At 51.4% G+C, this 20,179-nt stretch overlaps 9 protein-coding genes across 9 annotated transcripts; 4 read left to right on the top strand and 5 right to left on the bottom strand.

The window, feature by feature from the left end:
* Positions 1–1,190: 1,190 nt before the first annotated feature.
* On the bottom strand, positions 1,191–2,712 carry NFIA_022910 (glycoside hydrolase family 76 protein; the record flags this gene model as incomplete). The annotated part of the gene is made up of 3 exons (XM_001265476.1): positions 1,191–1,772; positions 1,844–2,538; positions 2,616–2,712. 3 exons carry the CDS (start codon positions 2,710–2,712, stop codon positions 1,191–1,193), a joined length of 1,374 nt encoding a protein of 457 aa, XP_001265477.1.
* A 1,708-nt stretch (positions 2,713–4,420) lies between these two features.
* NFIA_022900 (chaperonin-containing T-complex subunit CCT2) lies at positions 4,421–6,206 on the bottom strand (the record flags this gene model as incomplete). The annotated part of the gene is made up of 4 exons (XM_001265475.1): positions 4,421–4,480; positions 4,541–5,915; positions 5,993–6,150; positions 6,204–6,206. 4 exons carry the CDS (start codon positions 6,204–6,206, stop codon positions 4,421–4,423), a joined length of 1,596 nt encoding a protein of 531 aa, XP_001265476.1.
* A 258-nt stretch (positions 6,207–6,464) lies between these two features.
* NFIA_022890 (WD40 repeat domain-containing peptidylprolyl isomerase) lies at positions 6,465–8,472 on the top strand (the record flags this gene model as incomplete). The annotated part of the gene is made up of 3 exons (XM_001265474.1): positions 6,465–6,540; positions 6,609–6,986; positions 7,040–8,472. 3 exons carry the CDS (start codon positions 6,465–6,467, stop codon positions 8,470–8,472), a joined length of 1,887 nt encoding a protein of 628 aa, XP_001265475.1.
* Positions 8,473–9,111: 639 nt separating this feature from the next.
* NFIA_022880 (uncharacterized protein) lies at positions 9,112–10,073 on the bottom strand (the record flags this gene model as incomplete). The annotated part of the gene is made up of 2 exons (XM_001265473.1): positions 9,112–9,514; positions 9,580–10,073. The coding sequence occupies 2 exons, from the start codon at positions 10,071–10,073 to the stop codon at positions 9,112–9,114; spliced, it is 897 nt and encodes a 298-aa protein (XP_001265474.1).
* A 1,819-nt stretch (positions 10,074–11,892) lies between these two features.
* On the top strand, positions 11,893–12,856 carry NFIA_022870 (putative short chain oxidoreductase/dehydrogenase; the record flags this gene model as incomplete). The annotated part of the gene is made up of 3 exons (XM_001265472.1): positions 11,893–12,185; positions 12,246–12,427; positions 12,477–12,856. 3 exons carry the CDS (start codon positions 11,893–11,895, stop codon positions 12,854–12,856), a joined length of 855 nt encoding a protein of 284 aa, XP_001265473.1.
* A 460-nt stretch (positions 12,857–13,316) lies between these two features.
* On the top strand, positions 13,317–14,467 carry NFIA_022860 (NAD(P)-dependent alcohol dehydrogenase; the record flags this gene model as incomplete). The annotated part of the gene is made up of 3 exons (XM_001265471.1): positions 13,317–13,605; positions 13,664–14,125; positions 14,193–14,467. The coding sequence occupies 3 exons, from the start codon at positions 13,317–13,319 to the stop codon at positions 14,465–14,467; spliced, it is 1,026 nt and encodes a 341-aa protein (XP_001265472.1).
* A 280-nt stretch (positions 14,468–14,747) lies between these two features.
* Positions 14,748–15,431, top strand: NFIA_022850 (uncharacterized protein; the record flags this gene model as incomplete). The annotated part of the gene is made up of 1 exon (XM_001265470.1): positions 14,748–15,431. One exon carries the CDS (start codon positions 14,748–14,750, stop codon positions 15,429–15,431), a length of 684 nt encoding a protein of 227 aa, XP_001265471.1.
* Positions 15,432–15,716: 285 nt separating this feature from the next.
* Positions 15,717–17,622, bottom strand: NFIA_022840 (putative MFS transporter; the record flags this gene model as incomplete). The annotated part of the gene is made up of 7 exons (XM_001265469.1): positions 15,717–16,015; positions 16,067–16,333; positions 16,426–16,924; positions 17,004–17,057; positions 17,106–17,286; positions 17,334–17,413; positions 17,464–17,622. 7 exons carry the CDS (start codon positions 17,620–17,622, stop codon positions 15,717–15,719), a joined length of 1,539 nt encoding a protein of 512 aa, XP_001265470.1.
* A 1,060-nt stretch (positions 17,623–18,682) lies between these two features.
* Positions 18,683–20,015, bottom strand: NFIA_022830 (uncharacterized protein; the record flags this gene model as incomplete). The annotated part of the gene is made up of 2 exons (XM_001265468.1): positions 18,683–19,459; positions 19,515–20,015. The coding sequence occupies 2 exons, from the start codon at positions 20,013–20,015 to the stop codon at positions 18,683–18,685; spliced, it is 1,278 nt and encodes a 425-aa protein (XP_001265469.1).
* Between the last annotated feature and the right edge of the window lie 164 nt (positions 20,016–20,179).

The raw sequence follows: 20,179 nt of genomic DNA, 5'->3' as shown, positions 1-20,179 counted from the left end.
GGAGAGATGGAAAAATCGCGAGTGTGCGAAGGAAAACCATAAAAGACCCGTAGCGAGGATTCAAGGAGAAGGAATGAATCGACTAGGGGGGAGTTAGGGGCACTAAAGTACTGAAATAACGCGAGGCAGACCAAAATAATAGGCCATTTCACACCAAGAATTCGCAATAATATATTCCATATCTAGACTATGGAGTACGGAGTACGGATACATTAGTCTACTACTCCGTGTTTCTTGTGACACCCCATGGAAGGCGACCGAAAAGGCTGAGTCGTGTGCAAGGGCAAGTCTCGACTGGCGTTAGCCAACGGAGAATTGTCGCACTGCCTCCGCGCTTTACATAGCCCGCTGTCAATTCGCAAAGAGTAGTTGATCACCCCCACAGACAGACATGCTCAAAGCAACATCTACTATTCATGGCTTGCTCAAGCCTGCTTCAAATAAATTTTCTGTCCAATAGATGCGTACTCTGTAAGGTAGATGGGAAGAAAAGGTACCTTTTGAGAGCAGCCAAGCAGGAGACGGAGACTGGGGAGAATCCAGGTTACAATACATCCATTCCTTTCTAGGTGTGAGTGGGGCAAGTCTCTAATAGTCAATGCTGATTGATCGAAAAATGAAACATAGCCCCTCGCTGGTAATGTTACTGTACTGAAGTTCTTTCAGAACGAATCAGCCTAGATCATTCACATGGAATTGTCTTCAACCACAATTAGGAGATGGAAGAGTATTCATTTTTGCCGGGATAGCCTGAATAGGTGTAGCAACCTTTTCTTCTGCTAAATAGGATATTCTCATCATCAGCAAGGATGTTCCATGATCGCATCAACAGTTGATCTGGTGGTAAGTCTGCAAAGATGCACGGAAGATATATTTACGAGAGCCAAGCACATATACTGTATTTGTCACTCATATGCCGAGATGATCTTATTGCAAAAAAGCCATGATCAAGAAGAATTGAAGATGTCAAGATTCCTCGCTCCTCCGGACGCCTCAACTCCTAGCACAGAGAAGCCTAGATCGGAGTCATACAAGTCCCCTAGAATACAAATAGTAACATGCAACCGTAGCACAAAAGAAGGCGGATTGGAGGAGGACGCGGTCCCTGTGCTCTCCTCCTCAGATACCAATCATCCGCAAGTATATACAGATCATGATTGCGCAACATTGAAGCGGATTGTTGAACGTTTCTATCTCCCGTACACCATCCAGGTCACTGCTGCGATCCAACCGCTGAGGAAGACCACAGTCAAAATTCCCGCACCAGCACGATCCCCGGCTGTGACTGGCTGCGGTTGAGGGGCGGCTTGCTCTGTCCCTGTGCCCGCGCTCGCGTTACCCTTACTCGTACCTCCAGTGTCTGCGGTCAACGGCGCCTGAGCCTGCATCTTGTGCGCGATCATCGAGGACGAAAAGACGCTCAAAGCGCTCATCTGCCCCTCTAATGAGCTCGTTCCATCAAAGGTATCCTGATGCCAACGCCGTCCGCAGAGAGTGTGATTCGAACCGCCAGAACACTGTTTGGCTGCTGCAAGTGCCGACTGCTGGATCCTCGGGACAATCTCGGACGACGTATAGGGGACGATGGTGGTCATAAAAGTTAACCAGGAGGAAAGGAAGCCCTTGAAACAGTCCTGGTTGCGATCGCACATCATGTTCGGCTCACAGGCAATCTCAGACATGACCATGCCATTCTGAAAGGGGAAGAACCGCTTGAACGTGGTGTTCAGTAAGCCATCCAGACCCTTCTTCCATTTGTCGCCTCCATTCGTCTATGTCTTGTCAGTTCGGCTCCTCATTTCGCACCATAACCAGGCCTCGAAGTAGAGAGTTCGGAACGTACGAAATTATACATATAAGCAGCACCACTGAGATAGGTGCCATAGTTGTAGGTCCATTGAAGGTCTCCATGGTCCGTGCATTCAGTATCAGGCGTAGTGGTATCGGCGATAGTCCAGTCCGACTCCTTGAGCAGCGGGGTTGTCGCAGACCAATCCCATATTCTCTCCGCCCACTGCGAGTATGTCTCGTTGTTGGTATACCGCGCGAGTCGTGCCGCAAGCTGGAAGAGACCGCCGTTCGAGATGGCGTTCTTTGTTCGGTAGCCGTCCTGGTACGTAGAGATTTGCCAGCGCAGGCCACCGTGACAGGTGGACGTGTCCCAGCGTGGCACCTGAGTGTTGAACACACCCTGCGCAAGTGACACCCACGACGGCTGGCCATCTTCCTCGGGGTAGTTGAGCTCTGCCGCAGTCATAGCGGCCAATCCCCAGAAGACCTGGTCGTCGTTGCCGAGGTAGTTACTGTAGTTCGAAGGGAAGTAATCGTTGTTGCCCTTCTGGAAGAGCATACCCTGAGTGGTGACTTCGTTGTACGATGTGTCGCCTGTCCAGTACCAGTACTGAATTAAAGTCATGAACATGGCGCCGCCCTCCCACCACGTATCGGGCAATTTTCCAGGAATCTGGCCGGTCTGGTTGCCAGTGTAGTTACTCATCATGTTGTAGGCCGTTGTCGCAGCCGCATCCTTGATCGATTCTGCGGTCCGTCCACTGATTAGCAATTGCGACACAGATCATATCAAGACTGGACGCCCATGAGGCGGGTATACGTACGAACATCATTAATATCCAGCTCAAGCGCCGTGACCGCTCCTTGGCCGGCAAGGACGACGGTCACCAAGCTCGTCCACGTCCGACTCGATAGTTTCATTGTCGGAGACCAGAGAGGATTAGAATCCAGCAAAAAGACTGGAATGATCGGAGCATCGAATCGCGGTCAACAAGAGCGCATGAGGCGCCGGCAAGCGAGCGCAAAATCGCGAGACGAGCGGGTCGGGTGAAGAGTGAGAGGAATGTCCGGAGAAGGTAGGTACTAGGTAGACTACTAAGTACTAAGAGTAGTTATGCGACGTCACTGCGGAGCCGAATTTACAAAAAAGAAAAATAAAAGAAAAATAAAAAAAGGTACAAAGATCGGCGACCGAGGAAAGACGAGGCGAGGCGATTTAAGGCACAAGGGATGGAGGGCGGACAAACGAGTGAGAAGGACAGATCCTCACAGTAGTTGACAGAGCAGAGGTTCGAAGAAAAAAGATGGGGAGGAAAAAGAGAAGTGAGCGCAGGTGGTCAGAGGATGGTTGAATTGAAGGGATTAATTATTGGTTACGTTCGTTAGTTATTATGATTGTCAATGTCAGCACGAAGACGGGATTAATTGTTAATCAGATGCTTCATTCGCTGAATGCAGGGAATCCACTGCGACATCACCCTCGGGGTAGCAGCTAGAGTAAGGCAGTGAGAGGGAGCGTCTACTTTTACAATGCACAGCCAGGAAGGACAGAATAATGAGACCCTAATTCGGTGAGCAGTAAGGATGGCCCTGGAATTAAAATGAAAGTTGTACCCCATCCACCTGGTTATTAGGCAGTTATCTAGGATTTAGATACAAGAAAACTGAGGGTCAAGAAGAAGACAAGCCTCTGGGCCTCAGGGTCTTGGTCCTCTTGGTCCTTTTGAAGAGCAAATCCCCACTCGAAGCAAAGATCATACCCGCATTTGGACTGTGCGGGTCAGGGACAGTCGCAGTGCCACGCCTTGGTGCTGCAAAAAGAACGCGCAATGTACCCCAGAAGCCTGTTCCTCCAGGCTCTCACTGGCTCCAACCGTCCCAACGTCGGAAGGGTTGTGGAACCTGAAATCGCCTTGGCTACTACTACAGTACAGAGTACAAAATAGGCAAGTGATCCTTCTGCTTCAAATACTCTCAAAGCACCAGAATTGTGGAGATTTGTACGTCAAGCATCAAGTAAAAGGTTGGATAGAAACTCTATCATAATCTATTGCTCATCATGGCTATCAAGTGCGGAGTCGAAGCGTCCTGTGTCCCTCAGAACTCTCAGACCCCCGGCTAAAAATAGCGGCAGCTAACCACCAAGACCTTGGCCCTATTGCTTAAATCGCCCAGCCATTTGACAGGTGTTACCTGCATCTCTACAAACCTAGGCACCATATAAGTACATGTTCGGATTGGATCACCAACTTGAAAAATGGATGATGCAATCAAATCACTCATATTTACTCGAAAGTTAAAAGGGGGATGACGGATGGCACGATCAGCGCTTCTGCTGTTCTACTGGAAGAAAATGCCACAGCAAGTGCGCCGTTGCATATGTACCTATTTGGTCTGAAGGCTCACTGTCTTCTTCGAGTACATAAAGCAGCAAGCTGCTCCAGAAAGGTTCAGCGACCTGAGGCATATATGTTTACGCATTTTCTTTGGGCTGACGGCATACAAAAGGTCTACATGAGGAGATACTGACTCACAACTGCTGCTCAGACCCGGAGATATTTAATTTATTATCATCATTCGCGCTGTATCATAAACCCTGTACTGAAGACACGCTATTTTCTCCCATTCTTCACATACGGTCGCGTCTGCGAGGAGCAGCCCGGATGATGTTGTCGACACGCAGGAGAAGCTGTAGACGGACGTAGTTAGCTAAAAGTTTCTGCAAATTTCAGTCAACGACCATGCTTACCTCTGCGGCTTCTGATGCCGAGGAAACAACCGCCCTCTTCAGCTTGTAGCTCTCCACAACACCCAACTCCCGCATATCAGCAATACCACCGCCAGGGGTAAGCAAATCCAGACCGGAACTGGTCATGCCGTTGTTGATGGCCTGGCGGAGTCTTGTAACCAGGTCGCTGGAGTCCAGACCGGCATTGTCGGCCAAGATAGTGGGCAATTGCCGAAGAGCGTAGGAGAATGCGTCCACAGCCAGCTGCTTCTTGCCGGTAGTGTTCTGGGCCGCCTGTTCAACGGCCTTGGACATCACCATCTCGGCACAGCCACCGCCCAGTGTGACCCGGGGATCCTTGACAGTCTGAGAGAGAACAGCCAGTGCATCGTGGAGGGATCGTTCTGCCTCATCGAGAAGCTGCTCGGTGGCACCGCGCAGTACGATGGTGCATGCCTGACCGGCAGCCACGCCCGAGAACTTGATGAGGGTATCCTCGCCGATGATAACTTCCTCAATAACATCACACTGGCCAAGCTTCACCTGTTCGGGGTGATCGAAGGTCGAAGCAATCTCACCACCAGTGACCAGGGCAAGACGCTCAATTCCGTCAAAGTCGGCATGCTCGATGGACATGATACCGGCCTCGGTGAACAGCTGCTCGGGCCAGTTGTAGATGAGTTGACGGTTGACGAAGCAGTTGATGCCGTGAGATTTGATCCGCTCAACCTTGGCTCTCATCTTTTCGCGCTCCGCCTTCTCCAGCTCGGCTAGTTTGCCCGTTGACTCGACCTTGACCCGTGCACCGAAGATCTTGACCTTGTCAGTGTCCATGGCGGTGTTGGCAACCAGAATCTTGGCATTCTCCAAGCGCTTAGGCTGGTTCACACCGATCTTCTTGTCAAGGATGAAGCCTTCGTCCAGGTACGAGTCGCTGAGCTTGCCGCCGGCCTTCTTTATGATCTGGACGTGACTGAGGTCGGTCGAGCCCTTCAACCGGAGAACTGCATCACAAGCGAGAGCAGCGAAGTGTTCGCGATCCTGAGCCAGAACCTTGGAGCTAAGGGTCGTCCGAGCGATAGCGTGAAGATCTTTCCGGAAAGCCTCCATATCCTTGCTTCGGTCGACGGCAGCCTTCTCAAGGGCCTCCAGAGCGGCCTTGCTGGCTATCCGGTAGCCCTCGATGATCGTCTGAGGATGAATCTTGCGGTTCACGAGCTTCTCTGCCTCACGCAGCAACTCCGCTGCCAACACCGTCACGGATGTCGTTCCATCACCGACTTCGTCGTCCTGGACCTTGGAGATGTTCACGAGCACCTTGGCCGCGGCGTTATCGAGGGCAATAGACTTGAGGATCGTAGCACCGTCATTTGTTACGAGGATGTCGCCGGTCGACCTATTTTAACCCGAGAGTTAGTTCTGGCAAACTCATTTACAACAAACCCCGCATTCTCAAAAGACCACCCCACGTACGCTGACTGAAGGATCTTGTCCATTCCCTTAGGACCTAATGTGCTTTTCACCAAGTCACCAACAGCGATGGCACCGACAAAGGCGGACAGACGGGCATTCTCGCCCTTTTCCTCGACGACATCGTCGGCAAAGATCTGCGTGGGATTGGCGAAGGACGCCTGGAGGTGGTCAGCATATGTAATTTATGATATTAATATAAGAGACGACGAACCATGATGGATAGTAGATAGTTAGAAGGTAGCTACCGGCGGGAGGAAGGCAGGCAGCTCAGGGGAAATACTGGTTCGAAATCACCGATGAGGATTCAATAATAATGCGGGACGTCCAGAAAAGTTCGCGATGTGGCCCGAGCTCAAGTTGTAGCTACAGACCGCCCGCCCAACGAGTCCCTCTTAACAATCACATTCGATTCAATTCAAGCGCGCCCCTCGCTGTACCCTCTTAAAAGAATCTTTCATTTTCATCTTTCGCAATGGCAGATACTGACGAACAAGCGAAGCTTGCAGTGAATAAGCGTCCTCATGCTGCCATTGAAGACGAAGAGGATGGTGCGTTGTACTCTCCCCGAGCATCAACTGATTCAGACTGAAAACAGGAAACTGATCTAGGCTTTCAGGAAATGGCTCGTCCTCGGACGATGACTTTGGTCCAGCTCTACCCTCCGCCGATGCGCCGAAGAAAAAGCGACGCAAGCTACCGTTCGAGAAGGTCTACGTGAATGCGCTGCCCGCATCTCCGCGGTACTCGAAATCGCTTATGCACAAGGAGCAGCTATCCTTCGTTACAATGACTCCCTACACAGACTTTCTTATCACGTCATCGATGGACGGTATCGTAAAGTTTTGGAAGAAAATGGCCGTCGGAGTCGAGTTCGTTAAGGAATTCCGAGCGCATCCTGCGGAGATCAAGAGCGTCAGCGTCAGTGCCGACGGGAGGAGTTTTGCGACGGCTGGTGCGGACAAGACAATTAAGATCTTTGACGTTATCACTTTTGGTAGGCATGGTCCCTGCCGTTAATTTGGTTATACCAACTAATCGGGTGCCCAGATTTGCTGGCCATGCTCTCCTTGGATTTCACACCGCGCTGTGTCTGCTGGGTACACCCTCGCGGCGCATCCCTCCCATTGCTAGCCGTGACGGACGAGAATAGTCCGATGGTACAGGTCTTTGATGGTCGTGGAGAGAACACCACTCCCTTAAACACCGTCAAGTCGATCCACCGTAGCCCCGTGGCAGCCATTGCCTTCAACAACGTATACGACTGTGTCATTTCAGCCGACCAGTCCGGAATGGTCGAGTACTGGCGCGCGAGCGACGGCTCGTATGAGAAACCGGATAATGTATTCGAGCTCAAATCCTCCACGAACCTGTTCGAGTTCAAGAAATCCAAATCGGCACCCGCGTCGATTACAATATCACCATCGGGCGAGCAATTTGCAACCGTCTCGTTTCCCGACCGGCAGGTCCGAGTCTTCGACTTCGCGACGGGCAAGCTCTACCGAAAATACGATGAATCCCTCACCACCATCACAGAAATGCAGCAAGCCGGCACAGCCCTCTACCCACTCGATGAGGTGGAATTCGGCCGCCGCCTCGCCATTGAACGTGAACTCGAGAATCCCATCACCCAACCTAAAATCAACGTCATCTTCGACGAGTCAGGCCACTTTGTGCTCTACGGCTCCCTCTACGGCGCCAAGTGCATCAACACCTACACCAACCGCGTGGTCCGCGTCTACGCAAAGGACGAGCCCTTCCGCCCTCTCAACCTGGCCATGTATCAGGGCCAACCACAAAAGAAAGGCGTCATGACAGTCTCCATGGCCGCAAGCGCCAACCCCCTCCTGCAGGAATCCGAAGAACGAGACCCCATTCTCGTCTCGACGGGCTTCGCAAAGATCCGCTTTTACCTCTTCACCAACGAAACCGAGATCTTCAAATCCAGCCGGGACGTGCAGAACGAACGGCCCACGCAGGCCGACGCCCGCGAGACAACCGCCAAAAAGGCCGCCGAGACGGGCACCTCAGCCATCCTCCACACCACCATGGGGGACATCCACCTGCGACTTTTCCCGCAGGCGGCGCCCAAGGCTGTTGAGAATTTCGTCACCCATGCGCGTAATGGATACTACAACAATACTATCTTCCACCGGGTGATCCGCAAATTCATGATCCAGGGCGGTGATCCGCTCGGTGACGGGACGGGCGGCGAGTCTATCTGGGGCGGAGAGTTCGAGGATGAGTTTTCAAGTCTGAAGCACGACAAGCCGTATACACTGTCCATGGCAAATGCGGGGCCCAACACCAACGGCAGTCAATTCTTCATCACGACGGAGAAGACACCTTGGCTGGACGGTAAACATACTATTTTTGGACGGGCGGTGCAGGGGTTGGACGTCATACACAAGATCGAAAACACCAAGACGTACAAGGAGAAGCCGGAGCAGGATATTAAGATCGTGAGCATTACTGTGACTTGAGCGAGAGCGGTCAACGACTTCTTTTTGAACACCTCGTGACGGCTGCCGTATACTCTGCAGTCATCTATTTGCATGTAAATTACCTCGTGCGTATCTAGCAAGAGCCAAGAATTATTTTTTCTTCCAGGTTTTGAAACAGCAAGATTAGCTTAGAGAGCCATTGTAGAAAAGTCCGCTCGGCCTTAGAGCAGGACTCCACGGAGAGTCTGTATCCTGTTGCATCTAACAGGACAGAGCCAAGGAATGACCTAGCTAGACATTGCAAGCCAACTAGATTCCCAAGCTCGGGGAACGCCACGTGAGGGGAATCAAAGGTACTATATCCCGCAAAAGATAGAACAGAGAAAGGGAGCCAAGAAGGCCGCACAACGTATTGACAAACATTGTACCACACTATAAAGTATGCGCACTGATTCGACAGCGAGGGGAAACATTTTCAAGAATATTCAAAAGATGGACACGTAAACGCCGGATATATGCAAGCTTGAGGTGTTGGTCATACCACTGAGTATCAAAACACCGAACAAATCCAAGGAGGCATGAGCTCGCAACCGCGCTGAGCTGGCCGCTGAACCTTCGCATCAGGCGACTAAAGAATCTGTCAATATTCCCAGAAAATGACAAATAGCTGGCCGCAAATCATCGAGTAACCTCCCGAATTTCAACGTCGTCGTCCGCCGACTGTGGTGTCTTTGCTAGACGCGACGACGGGTAGCCAGACCGCGATTTGGGGGGTACGACCTCTGTTCGCGAACTGCTGGCGATTGAATCGGAGTTTGGGTAACTTGACCGGGGCGGAGGTGCAAGACCGCCCAAGGCCGACGAGAATTGGCCAGGTTGGCCGGGACCTGGACTCTGGTCACGTACGCGGCTGGCGAACAATCCGCTCTCCGTTCCACTGCCGCTGCCGCCGACGCCATGATAGAGATTCGGGTATTTTGCATCGTGGCGTTTCTTAAGCCATGTGGCTACCGCGGCAATGATACTGAATGCAATGACGAGGACAATAACCATGATGACCCATTTGTAGTGGCCGTCCCACCTGCAAGAATGCTGTCAGTAACGGGATTTCGAAGTAGTCGGGGCGCAATGCCGCGGTATGCTTACCAGGTCTTGGGTTTAGCCTCTTTGGCCTGGGCCTGGGCGTTTGAGCTTGAGGAAGATGTGCTTGCCGCAGCACCGGATGTGACTGTTGTCGTCGCCGCTCCAGAACTGCCTCCAGTATTGCCTCCAGAATTGCAATAGTTGGTGTACCATGCCTGCAACAACTGTCTATCGGATTCGCTGGTACAGGACGAGTCGCAGGTCCCATCGGGAGAGGTTTTCAGTTGAGATAGCAGAGACGACTGGCAGAAGCAAGAGACATGGACTGCGTGTGTGTCTTCTGGACTAGCCAGGCAGCTGTCCGCTGCCTGCTGAAGCTGCGTGCATGACAGCCCGCATTCTGGGAACGAAGCGGAAGCGGCGGAAGGTAAGATAGTATCGGTGGTCGCGAGAACAGTGGTGGTGAGGAAGAAGACGATTATCAACAGGCGGAATAGTCGACAGCTCGGCTTGAGAACAGCATTGTTGGCGGTCCAGGCCAACAGCCCAGATGCCATGACGACGCAGGTTGAGACTCCGGTGGAGACCGTCGGTGGGAAGCTCACAGGAATAAACGGCCCACCATCATACGAAAAGGCGAAGAAAGAGGATGAAAGGGGACGGAGGAACAGGATAGTGTAATGTTAAAGAGGAAGAGGATCAAAGGAATGACAAGCAATGGTCGATTAGACGAGATCCAAAGAATGCTCCGATCAGATGAGATAACGGATGATCAACGAGGGAGACGGATTGGGCAAGGAAAGGAAACGAGAGAGAAGAGGAGCAGAAAGACAGACAGAACGAAGGCAAGGAAGAAACAGATTTGGAACAGGGTCCAGGACTCAGCGGCAGAGTATTTCGCCTGACTCGTTAATAATTATTATGAAATCCAGGCACAGACACTTGATTATGGAGACAGCATGGAGTAAATTAAAAAGACCGCGTGGGTAATGGCGAATAGGCAGGAGAAAAAGGCATCTCCGCAAGCGGCCGGAGCGAACATTGAAGACTAGACACACATGACTACCTTAGTTCTTGTCTAGCGGATGATTCAATGCAATTGATTCGACTGAATGCTCAAATCCTGGTTGACAGCAGCCAATGTATCCTTGGACCTAAATTGGTCTTCCAAGTGATCTAATTTCCCCAAGGTCAGGCACCGAGGCACTCAGGCAGTATTTGAGGCACACAAGAAACTATCCACTTTTCTGTCACCTTAAGGTTACACTTGACATTTTGCAGCAGCATGAAGGATTCAAATGACCGTGTCCGGTTGCGGCACAATGTCATTACAGTGTCAACGGGAGCTGTCTGTCGATTAGATAAAAGAAACATCGAAACTTGGCTCATAGTCACACAATGTGAGTTGGAGGTTGTGTTCCCTGCGTGTACAGTGCTTCTGTACTCCATTCTGCGTAGGCTAAAAAAAGCAAATGCAACGTTTTGTACTTGTACTACTAGTACTCCCACTATTGTCTTGCCGTTGTTCTTGGCGTGATCTGTTCGATCAGACTCAAAAAGACTCCCACCATGGAGCTAGATGGAGATTGAGCTTCTGAGCTATCATGAAGTCAGTCACTGTGACTTCATATGCAGATAGAAACTCGTTTCTCGTGGCCACTGACAGAACCTGGCATTGCTAGAATGGGAAAGGATCCACGGAATGGATCGACGGCTCAAGTGGTCCAGACTTGAGAACCGTGAAAGCTTCAATGGTCGACGTAGCCAGGCTGCCAGGGGGAAGAATGTCAGCCTGAACCTGAACATCGATCTTGAAGAAGCGCGATCGAATCTTCGACTTCTTAAGGATTAATTCTTATTTTGACATCAAAACCGTGCCGTTCCTTCGGTGATGATCTTGATGCGATACCATGATTGCGACAGTCGTCATTCCAGCTGAGATGTTCGTTCATTGAAGAGCTGACAGACTATGCCACGAACAGAGGCGGACTTCGCTATGCTTTTCCGGTCCTCAGATTGCTTGAGATATGTTTTACTGACTATGTTTGAGAGCTTGGAATATTGTGGTGTCCTAGCCTCTGCACCGATACGGGCAGTGCAGTTCAAGGGAGACCCCGATCGGTGATAGTTCTAAGATTTGCCCCTTCAGTCTATCTCCGCCCATCACCTCGTGTACCTGCAACATGATGATAATCAACGTCGGAGTTGACGGATTTTGCGATATCTTAGCCCCGTCCACGCGGACCGATTTGAGTCATCAGTCCCAACACCTTCTCTCCGGTACAAGGTATATATATCATAAATAAGCCGTCACTTCAATAAGAAAGACAATCAAGAGATCGATCGCAATAGTAAAAGTCAGAAACACCCGGTACGATGGCAGCACCTCAAACCTGGCTCATCACCGGCGCCTCATCCGGCTTCGGGGCTGTCCTCGCAGAAGCCGTGCTAAAAGCCGGTCATCGAGTCGTCGCGACCGCTCGAAACCCTATCAAGGCAGCGCAGACTTATCCCCAGATCGAGTCGTTAGGCGGGACCTGGTTGCAGCTCGATGTGACGCGACCAGACACAAAGGAAACAGTCGAGGATGCCATCCGGAAGCAAGGACGCATTGACGTCGTTGTCAACAACGCAGGCTATGCTTTGCTCGGGAGTGTGGAGGATATGAGGTATGCCCTGTCATGACTCGTCTGAACTTGGAGTGCATCAGCATTATCTGACGATCGCAGCGAGGAGGAGATCCACCAACAGATCAACACCAATGTCTACGGACCTATGCGGGTCATCAAAGCCGCTCTCCCGTTCATGCGTGCCCAGAAGTCCGGTACGATTGTCAACATAAGCAGTATCGCAGGGTTACAGGCTCAGCCTGCGTGCTCACTCTACGCGGCCAGCAAGTTCGCTCTAGAGGGTACGTTCAGAAGGAAGTCCGAAATTATTATTCGACTGACAATCACCAGGTTTCTCAGAGTCCCTTTCGAAAGAAGTCGCCCCATTCAATATCCGAGTTCTCATCGTGGAGCCTGGTGCCTTTCGGACGAACTTCCTATCGGCCTATGCCACCCCAGCCGCTGGACTGCACCCGGCGTACGAAGGCACGACCATCGACCAGATCCTACAAGTCTTTCAGAGCAGCAACGGGAAACAGGCAGGGGATCCGGTCAAGGCAGTTGAGCGGATCATCGATGTGGTGCAGGGGACCGGTGTAGGTGCTGGCAAGACCGGTTGTCTCCGCTTGCCGCTGGGACGGGACTGCATCGCACGAGCCAAGGTCAAGCTGGAGGAAGTGAGAAAGAATCTGGATGAGATGGAGGAGATTGCCTGCAGCACTGATTTGTGAATGCCAACAATATAGACTGAAGACAATAGAGTTCCTTCGGGAGTTCACTGTGCGATAAATGCAAATCGTGTCCCTTTGTGCTACCCGGCATGTTTCGAGGATGAAAGAAATTCCTCGAATCCGCTCTCACCACTGAAGTCCAAGAGTTAAAGAATATGTCTAAAGTTTCTAGGCAACTCGTTTCCACATAACGAGTGACGCATTGATTCATCGTGAATGAAGAGCATCATTGCAGTCATCAAGACGGACAATATGTCCGCCAATAAGGCCATAGTTCAGTAGTAGCAAGCTGCTACCGGTACCGTCGACGCCATTATGTCCTCAAAGCGTGATAATGACTTCATTCAGACGTTGCGTGCGATATAGAAGTCTTACGATGGCCGGTCAGATAGGAAACAATATACACCTACCCCTCAACAGCAAAGTCCAGAATCTAATATATCATTGTAAAGCCGTACCAATGTCCAAAACTATCGAATTCAATGTCTTCAAAGGCTCCGGGAGCGGAGACGTCAACCCCGACACGATCAGACGCACAATCCAGCCCTCAGAAGTCTTCGTTGAGATCTCGCACGCAGGCCTCTGCGGAACGGACCGGCTATTCAAGCACAAGGGTATTGCCCTTGGCCACGAGGGCGCAGGCACCGTCCGTGACGTCGGGAGCGCAGTGACTACCTTCAAGGCCGGCGACAAGGTTGGCTTTGGGTGGGTGCGCAAGGTGTGTGGACATTGCGACTTCTGCGTTAGCGGTATGTACTTTTACTTGCCTCTACACCTTTTCGATCGATGGTAATGTTATGATGCAAGGCCACGATCAGTATTGCCAGCAGCGCGAGCAGTACGGCAAGGAGAACACCGAAATCGGGGCATTCGCTACCCACGCCGTCTGGCACGAGAGCATGCTGGTCAAACTTCCGGATGACCTGGAGCCTGAGTATGCTGCTCCGCTGATGTGCGGCGGAGCGACAGTCTGGTCTGCTTTGACATGCTACGATATCAAGCCTGGAGAGCGAGTCGGGATCCAGGGGATCGGGGGACTAGGGCATATGGCGATTCAGTTTGCGTCGAAGCTAGGATGTGACGTGGTTGTGTTCTCGAGCTCCGCCGCAAAGAAAGACGAGGCGAAGGGCCTTGGAGCGAACGAGTTCCATACACTTGAGAACGGTGCTGTGCGAGATGCTGTGCGGCCAGTAAAGCATCTTCTCTGGTGTGGAAATGAGCCGCCTGATTTTTCCAAGTTAGTGCCTCCATCCTTGAGTGCAAGAGACTGTAACTTACCTCAGTTCCAGAGTATTTCCGCTCATGTCTCCTGACAGTACGATCTATCTGCTGACAGTGAGCACGCAACAACCCCCGCTGCCAGTCATGCCGCTTATCTCGAACGGCATTCGGATTCAAGGATCCGCGGTAGCATCGCGTGTGTCTGTCCGAAAGATGCTGCGGTTCGTGTCACTGCACAGAATCCGGCCCATCATCATGACTTGGCCGATGACCAAAGATGGAATCCAAGCTGCATTCCAGATCTTGGAGCAGGGCAAGATGCGGTATCGTGGAGTTATTGTGGGTCAGAGACATTTGATGGGGAAGCCAGCTGTAGAGAAAATGGGATGATAGTATAAGTCAAGGATTGGTTTGATAACGATGATTCTGTATTTCTGCTGCTGCCCGCATTGGTTGAAGGCCGTAGAGTGTATGTAGAGTGTAGACGGTACTTAGCAGGGAGTTGGATTTCCGCGGCCCGCCCCGTCCACTTCTCCCAGTCTGCCAGAACTCATCACCACACACCACCTCATCTGAAAGTACCGAATTGTCAACATCCACACAACTGAATGGAATACCCAACATGACTGATCCAACACCATCCTGTCCCCTAACTAACTCCACAGACACCATGCCTCCGAGTCGCGTCTCGAATCTCTCCCCCAATCTCCTGAACGGCATCTTCGCCTCCCTCAGCCAACCCTCCCGCCGCTGGTCCCTCCTCCGCACCCTCCAAAGCGACAACCCCCGCGACATCAACGGCGAACTCCGCGGCACAGCATCCTTCCACCCTCTGCGACACAGCTCCGCGGCCTCCGACCGCCGTGATGTGATCTACCGCGAGGAGGGCGAGCTACCGAACACATTCGGGCCGGGACTTCGCTGGACGAAGAAGTACATCTGGCGGCAGGGGGAGAACGGGGGGATAAGTGTTTGGTTTGTGAAGGTGAAGCCGACCGCCAAACAGCCGGAGGCCCAGGAAGAGGAGGATGAGGCGGATTACCTGTTTCACAACTTTGATTTTGAAGGGCAGGGGCAGAGGCAGCTGCAGGGGCAGGATGGAGCGGAGACGGTGGACGCGAAGGAGTCGACGTTTGTCACGCCGCCGGTGCCGCCGCTCGTTCCCTCGGAAGAGGACACGGCTGTGATTATGGCGAGGGGGAACCATCTGTGCATCAATGATATGTACCGGACTGCGTATGCGTTCCGGGTACGGCCTGAGTCTGGGGAAGTTGTGAGCTGGTCGAGTCGACATGTTGTCAAGGGGCCGAGGAAGAATCAGGATATTGTGAATGTGTATCGGATGGAGGGCTGAGGACACCAATGGCGAGAATTACGCCTGTGGACCCGCATACGGAACGATATATTCTACGCGTAGACCCATATCTATGTTCCTTCTACATCAAGCCGGAGCCACTTACCACTAGCCCCCATGACGATTTGCCTGATATGGTTTCCCGGAGATACCCCGGAAGATGCAAGGATGGATAGTTGGCACATGCGACATTTCCCTCAACTACCAGGTGCCATTCGTACAGCCTCAACTAAGGAAGTTGCATATCTCATTGGTATTTATCGATCATCAGCAATCATATCGCGTTCAAAGCGTGTAAATGAAATCCGGCCTCTTATCTCCAAGAAGCTCGATTTGACTGCGATCCAGTCCCTGAACCCAATGATCCCGATCTCCGCGCAGACGCTTACGGTTCTCGAGTCTGAGGAGCAGATACTGCACCAGGGAACCACCAAACTGGAACAGGACTAAATACGCCAGCACGGTACCATGGCCTGGGTAGAAGTTGGGCGCGTCCTTGCCTCGGTAGATGTTGGAGGATACGATTCCGTTGAGATTACCCCAGCCAATGACGATACCAAGCGTTACACCTCGTTTGTACACACCTAGATCATGCTGTCAGATATTGCAATATTCATGGACCTGGAGACGCTCACCTTCAGTGTTGTTGCTGGCCCAGGAGATGGTATTCGAAATGGCAGGATAAATGCCCATGGCTCCAAGGAATGTTCCCGCATACCGTGCTCCGGCTGTTTTGCAGCCGAGGAGCATTGCGAAACCAGTAATGCCGACGAAAGAGACGAGGATGTTGCAAATACCACGTTGGCGCGTGCGGTCAGCGATGAAACCTACTGCAACAGTCACAATGGCCGCTGCTGCGTATGGTGGAACACTGAGCAGCTGGGCCTTGATGGAAGTGTACCCTGTTCTTGTTAGTCGATTCACTCGATGAAGATGTACCGCAACATACCCTAGACTCTGTTAGCATATGGTATCACGAATTGACTAAGCAAACTCACCAGCTGGTTGATGATGGTCGGCACGAAAAGCGAGAATGCATACAAGGATCCATCGGCTCCCATGTAAATGATAGCGCCAGTATAGGTCTTCCAGTCTTTTAGACTAGCCCAGAAATAGGACATCTTGAACTGCTCATGCTCCGCACTAGACTGCTGGTCCTCCGCAAGGCGGCGCAGAACACGCTTACGGTCCACCTCAGACAGGAAGGTCGCCTCATCGGGAAAGTCATGGACCATCCAAAGCGACAGGACGCCAACGACGATGGTAGCCAGACCCTCAAGGATGAAAATCCACGACCAGCCTGGCCTGCCGCCAATTCCATCCATCTGAGCAATGGCAGCAGCGAGAAGACCTCCGAAAGAGCCAGCGAGCGCAGCCGCAGAGAAAAAGATGGCCATGCGTACACCGAATTCTGTTCGCTTGTACCAGCAGGAGAGGAAGTAGCCGACCCCTGGGAAGAGACCGGCCTCGGTGAGTCCGAGAAACCATCTGACCTGCTGATTGTTAAGATCATATCGGATGACAACAGACGTAGGAGCCTGATCAACGAAGGGGTTGTAGGAAGGCACGCACCGCCATCAATCCGGACCAGTTATGCACAACTCCCATCAACGTCATACATATGCCCTAGATTCCATTAGCTCGAACTTGCTGTATGTACAATGTAGCACCTACCCATGCGAACATGATAGCAGGTATAAACCTGCTCGGTCGCCATCTCTTGAGCAGGACATTGGTGATCGGCTCGAAGATTGAGTATGAGATGAAGAAAATGGTCAAGCTGTCGTTATATTGGTCATTGGTCATATTGAGATCCTTCTGCAGGCCAGCGAGCTTTGCATTGCCAATATTCGTACTTGGAGAGTCAGTATAGCTCGTCGCGTTCAAGTGAGAAGGACATACCGGTCTAAAAATGAGATTAAATACAACAAGCTGAGCCATGGGATCAATCTGATGTCGAGCTTGCGCACGAGTGCGCGATCCTAGGGCCGGTCAGCCAAAAGTAGTCTTTCAAATATTGAAGTGATCTTACTATCTTAGCTCGTTCCTCCGGACTGAGCCCTTCATCGGGATCTTCGAAGAGGTCGAGCTTTGATTTTGGGGCGAATTCATGCGACACAGAACCCTTCTCCGCATCGGATTTTCGGGGTACATGGTCGACAGATGCTTTTTCATCCGTGGGTTGTGACATGATGATATCTTGCCGGTTAATCACGGCAGTACAAGTATGTATTTAGGAGTAAAGTAGGGGGAATAGGGATGGGAGACAGAAACTAATGGCAGGGGAGGAGACAGGACAAGATATGGGGGGTAGGCGAGGAAAAGAAAGAGAAAAATTGTGTCGCTCATTCCAACTTCTGATCTTTAGGAGCTCTATTATATTGCGTGAAATAAGCAAGGTCCCTCCACCCCTACATACGGCATTGAACAAGGATCATCATCACTGAGGGGAGCTGCGGCGGATGGCAATTGGCGAGACACCATCGTTTCCACAAATTCCCCGACAAGTCTCCTCTCAATGACCGGCGTGGACGATCAACCAGGAATTCTCCTCGACTCCAAAAATTAGTCTAATTGATAAGCAAGAAGCACACCTCTCGTACTAGAGGAACGCCAAGTGCGGGCCCCCATCTCTCCTTTCCGGAAGCGGGAGACTTAGCGCGGGATGGCCAAAACCCCGCGGGGCATCTCCAAGTTTGTTGGCTTGCTCAAGGCTTGACTGGACCACTTCCGTCGCCACATATACGTGGTGTTGTTCTGATTATATGGTTTGATACACTGAATGACTACAGACTTAGGGCAAATATGAACAGCACCGTCGCGGAATCTTATTTTCAAACAACTTAAAAGCACCGATGCCAAAGCATGGCTAGCAGAAAGTGCAGAAAGTTAAAGTTGGAGACAAAGTGGAGGAATATGCAATCCTTTTCCTTAAGTCCGAAGAAAAGCGTGTCCTTGGCTCCTTGCCGCGCGGGATTCTGCTGATGCATGGCGGTTTGACCACAAATACGAAGTGCAATCTATGCTAGCCTTTATCGGCCACTTGTCCGACCGAATTCTTTGAAACTGGACGTCCTTGGCTCGGGACTTGCCACAGCCCAACACGAGAGAGGGGATTATGAGGGGGCCCGCCATTACTGGATGATGATGAATAATGAACAAACATGAGAGATGTTTCCAGAACCTGTTCAGAAAATACCAACGCCTAGACTAACCGCCAACCCGATTCTCATCGCCATGATGACTAGCCTTCACTCCGCCGCCTTTCTAAGAAACTTGATGCTGCATCTTTCGAAGCTTGGATGGCCTTGAAAAAGATCATACGCTGCTGCGGCCATCTTGACTGAATAGAAACGAACATAGATATCTCCCACCATCTGTCCTTCCTCCACGCTTTCAATATAGTTGTAGTAGGTAGACCGCTTCAGTACGCGGTAAGTCTCCTCCCTCAATGACCTCCGAAGGTGGCTGATTACCAGGCATCGGGTGTAGCCCTGATTAAAAATGAATTGGCTCATCTGGGACGTCATGGGGTAAGTCGGAGTGTGAACGAGAGCAACGCTGGCGATGCAGAAGCCCAAAGGTAGTCCTTCCTTTGATTTCTGAACAAAGTCTAGGGCGTCCTTCTCGAGCACAAACACAACGATAGCAGTGTTATACCCAGTAATAGGGCTTGTGTTGCAGAGAGAAGCCGAGTAGATCTCACCCGAAACGGATGGCAGTACCTGGTTCAGAGACACGTTTGACGCGAGCTTCTCGATGCGGACAGTGCGAAAGACATTTGACTCCCGTCCAGCAGGAATGTATCGGAGCCCGTACTGGAATATCCAGAGATCCGAAACGGGTTGCCGAGAAAGGAGGTTCGGACGATAAGAGAAGGCATCGGCCTCTTCTTGCTGATTCTCAAATATAGAACATCCCTGTATGGCCCAGTGGATATTGCCATCCCAGGGAACGGTGTCCATCCCTGGTCGGTAAGGCTTCGGGACGTCAGAAGTCTTGCGTACACGAGCAACGATCAGAGGTTTCTGAGAAAGAGGTGTCAGAAGCAGCACAACCAGCTATTACGTTAAGATCACTCACCCGTTCAGGCTCCAACACTGGAATCATCAGGTCCTCTATGCCGGCATCAAGCAGGTCATCAGAGTTCGTACGTTGCAGCGATACCGTTCTCAGCTGGTTCGGATCGGTGGCAGCGAGATGGATCCGTTTCTGGGGCGTCTTAGGCTGCAGAGTCGGGACTCTAATATCGTCCAATTGACTGTCCAGGATGTTGGAGCATTTTCGTGGATTGAGTACGACTACTGCGGTCTTTTCGAAATAAACAGATGAAAGAGAGAAGCTTTGGGGGGAGACATTTTCAGAGGTAGTGTTGTCATTGTCCTCTGTGCTGGTGTTGTTTTCTTCATGCTGAGTTTCCTTGTTCGCCGGAGAGCAGAGGGTTCCTGAAGCTTGACAGGCTTGAGCCATGGCCAGAATTACGGCATCAAGACGACGAAAGAGAATGAAAAGACCAAGCAGGAGAGAATACAGAACTATAAGAGAGAAGATGGGGCCGATGGTGAGGGGAACACATCCTTCCATTTTGGGAAAGGATTAAGTCGGAGTCTGCAGCAGATATGAAAACACAATATGGGAGTAGACTCCTCCGGAATGTTCACTTCCCACTTCTAAGTGAATTCTACTTGAGAAGAGATTGCGATTATATGTGAGAAAGTCGTGAAGGCTTCTACGACGGCCTTTGTCCA

This window comes from Aspergillus fischeri, genomic scaffold (assembly GCF_000149645.3).
Source record: "Aspergillus fischeri NRRL 181 1099437636249 genomic scaffold, whole genome shotgun sequence".
NCBI classification, from domain to species: Eukaryota; Fungi; Ascomycota; class Eurotiomycetes; order Eurotiales; family Aspergillaceae; genus Aspergillus; species Aspergillus fischeri.
The sequence above is the reverse complement of the archived record's forward strand: the minus strand, read 5'-3'. Positions and strand labels throughout refer to the sequence as shown.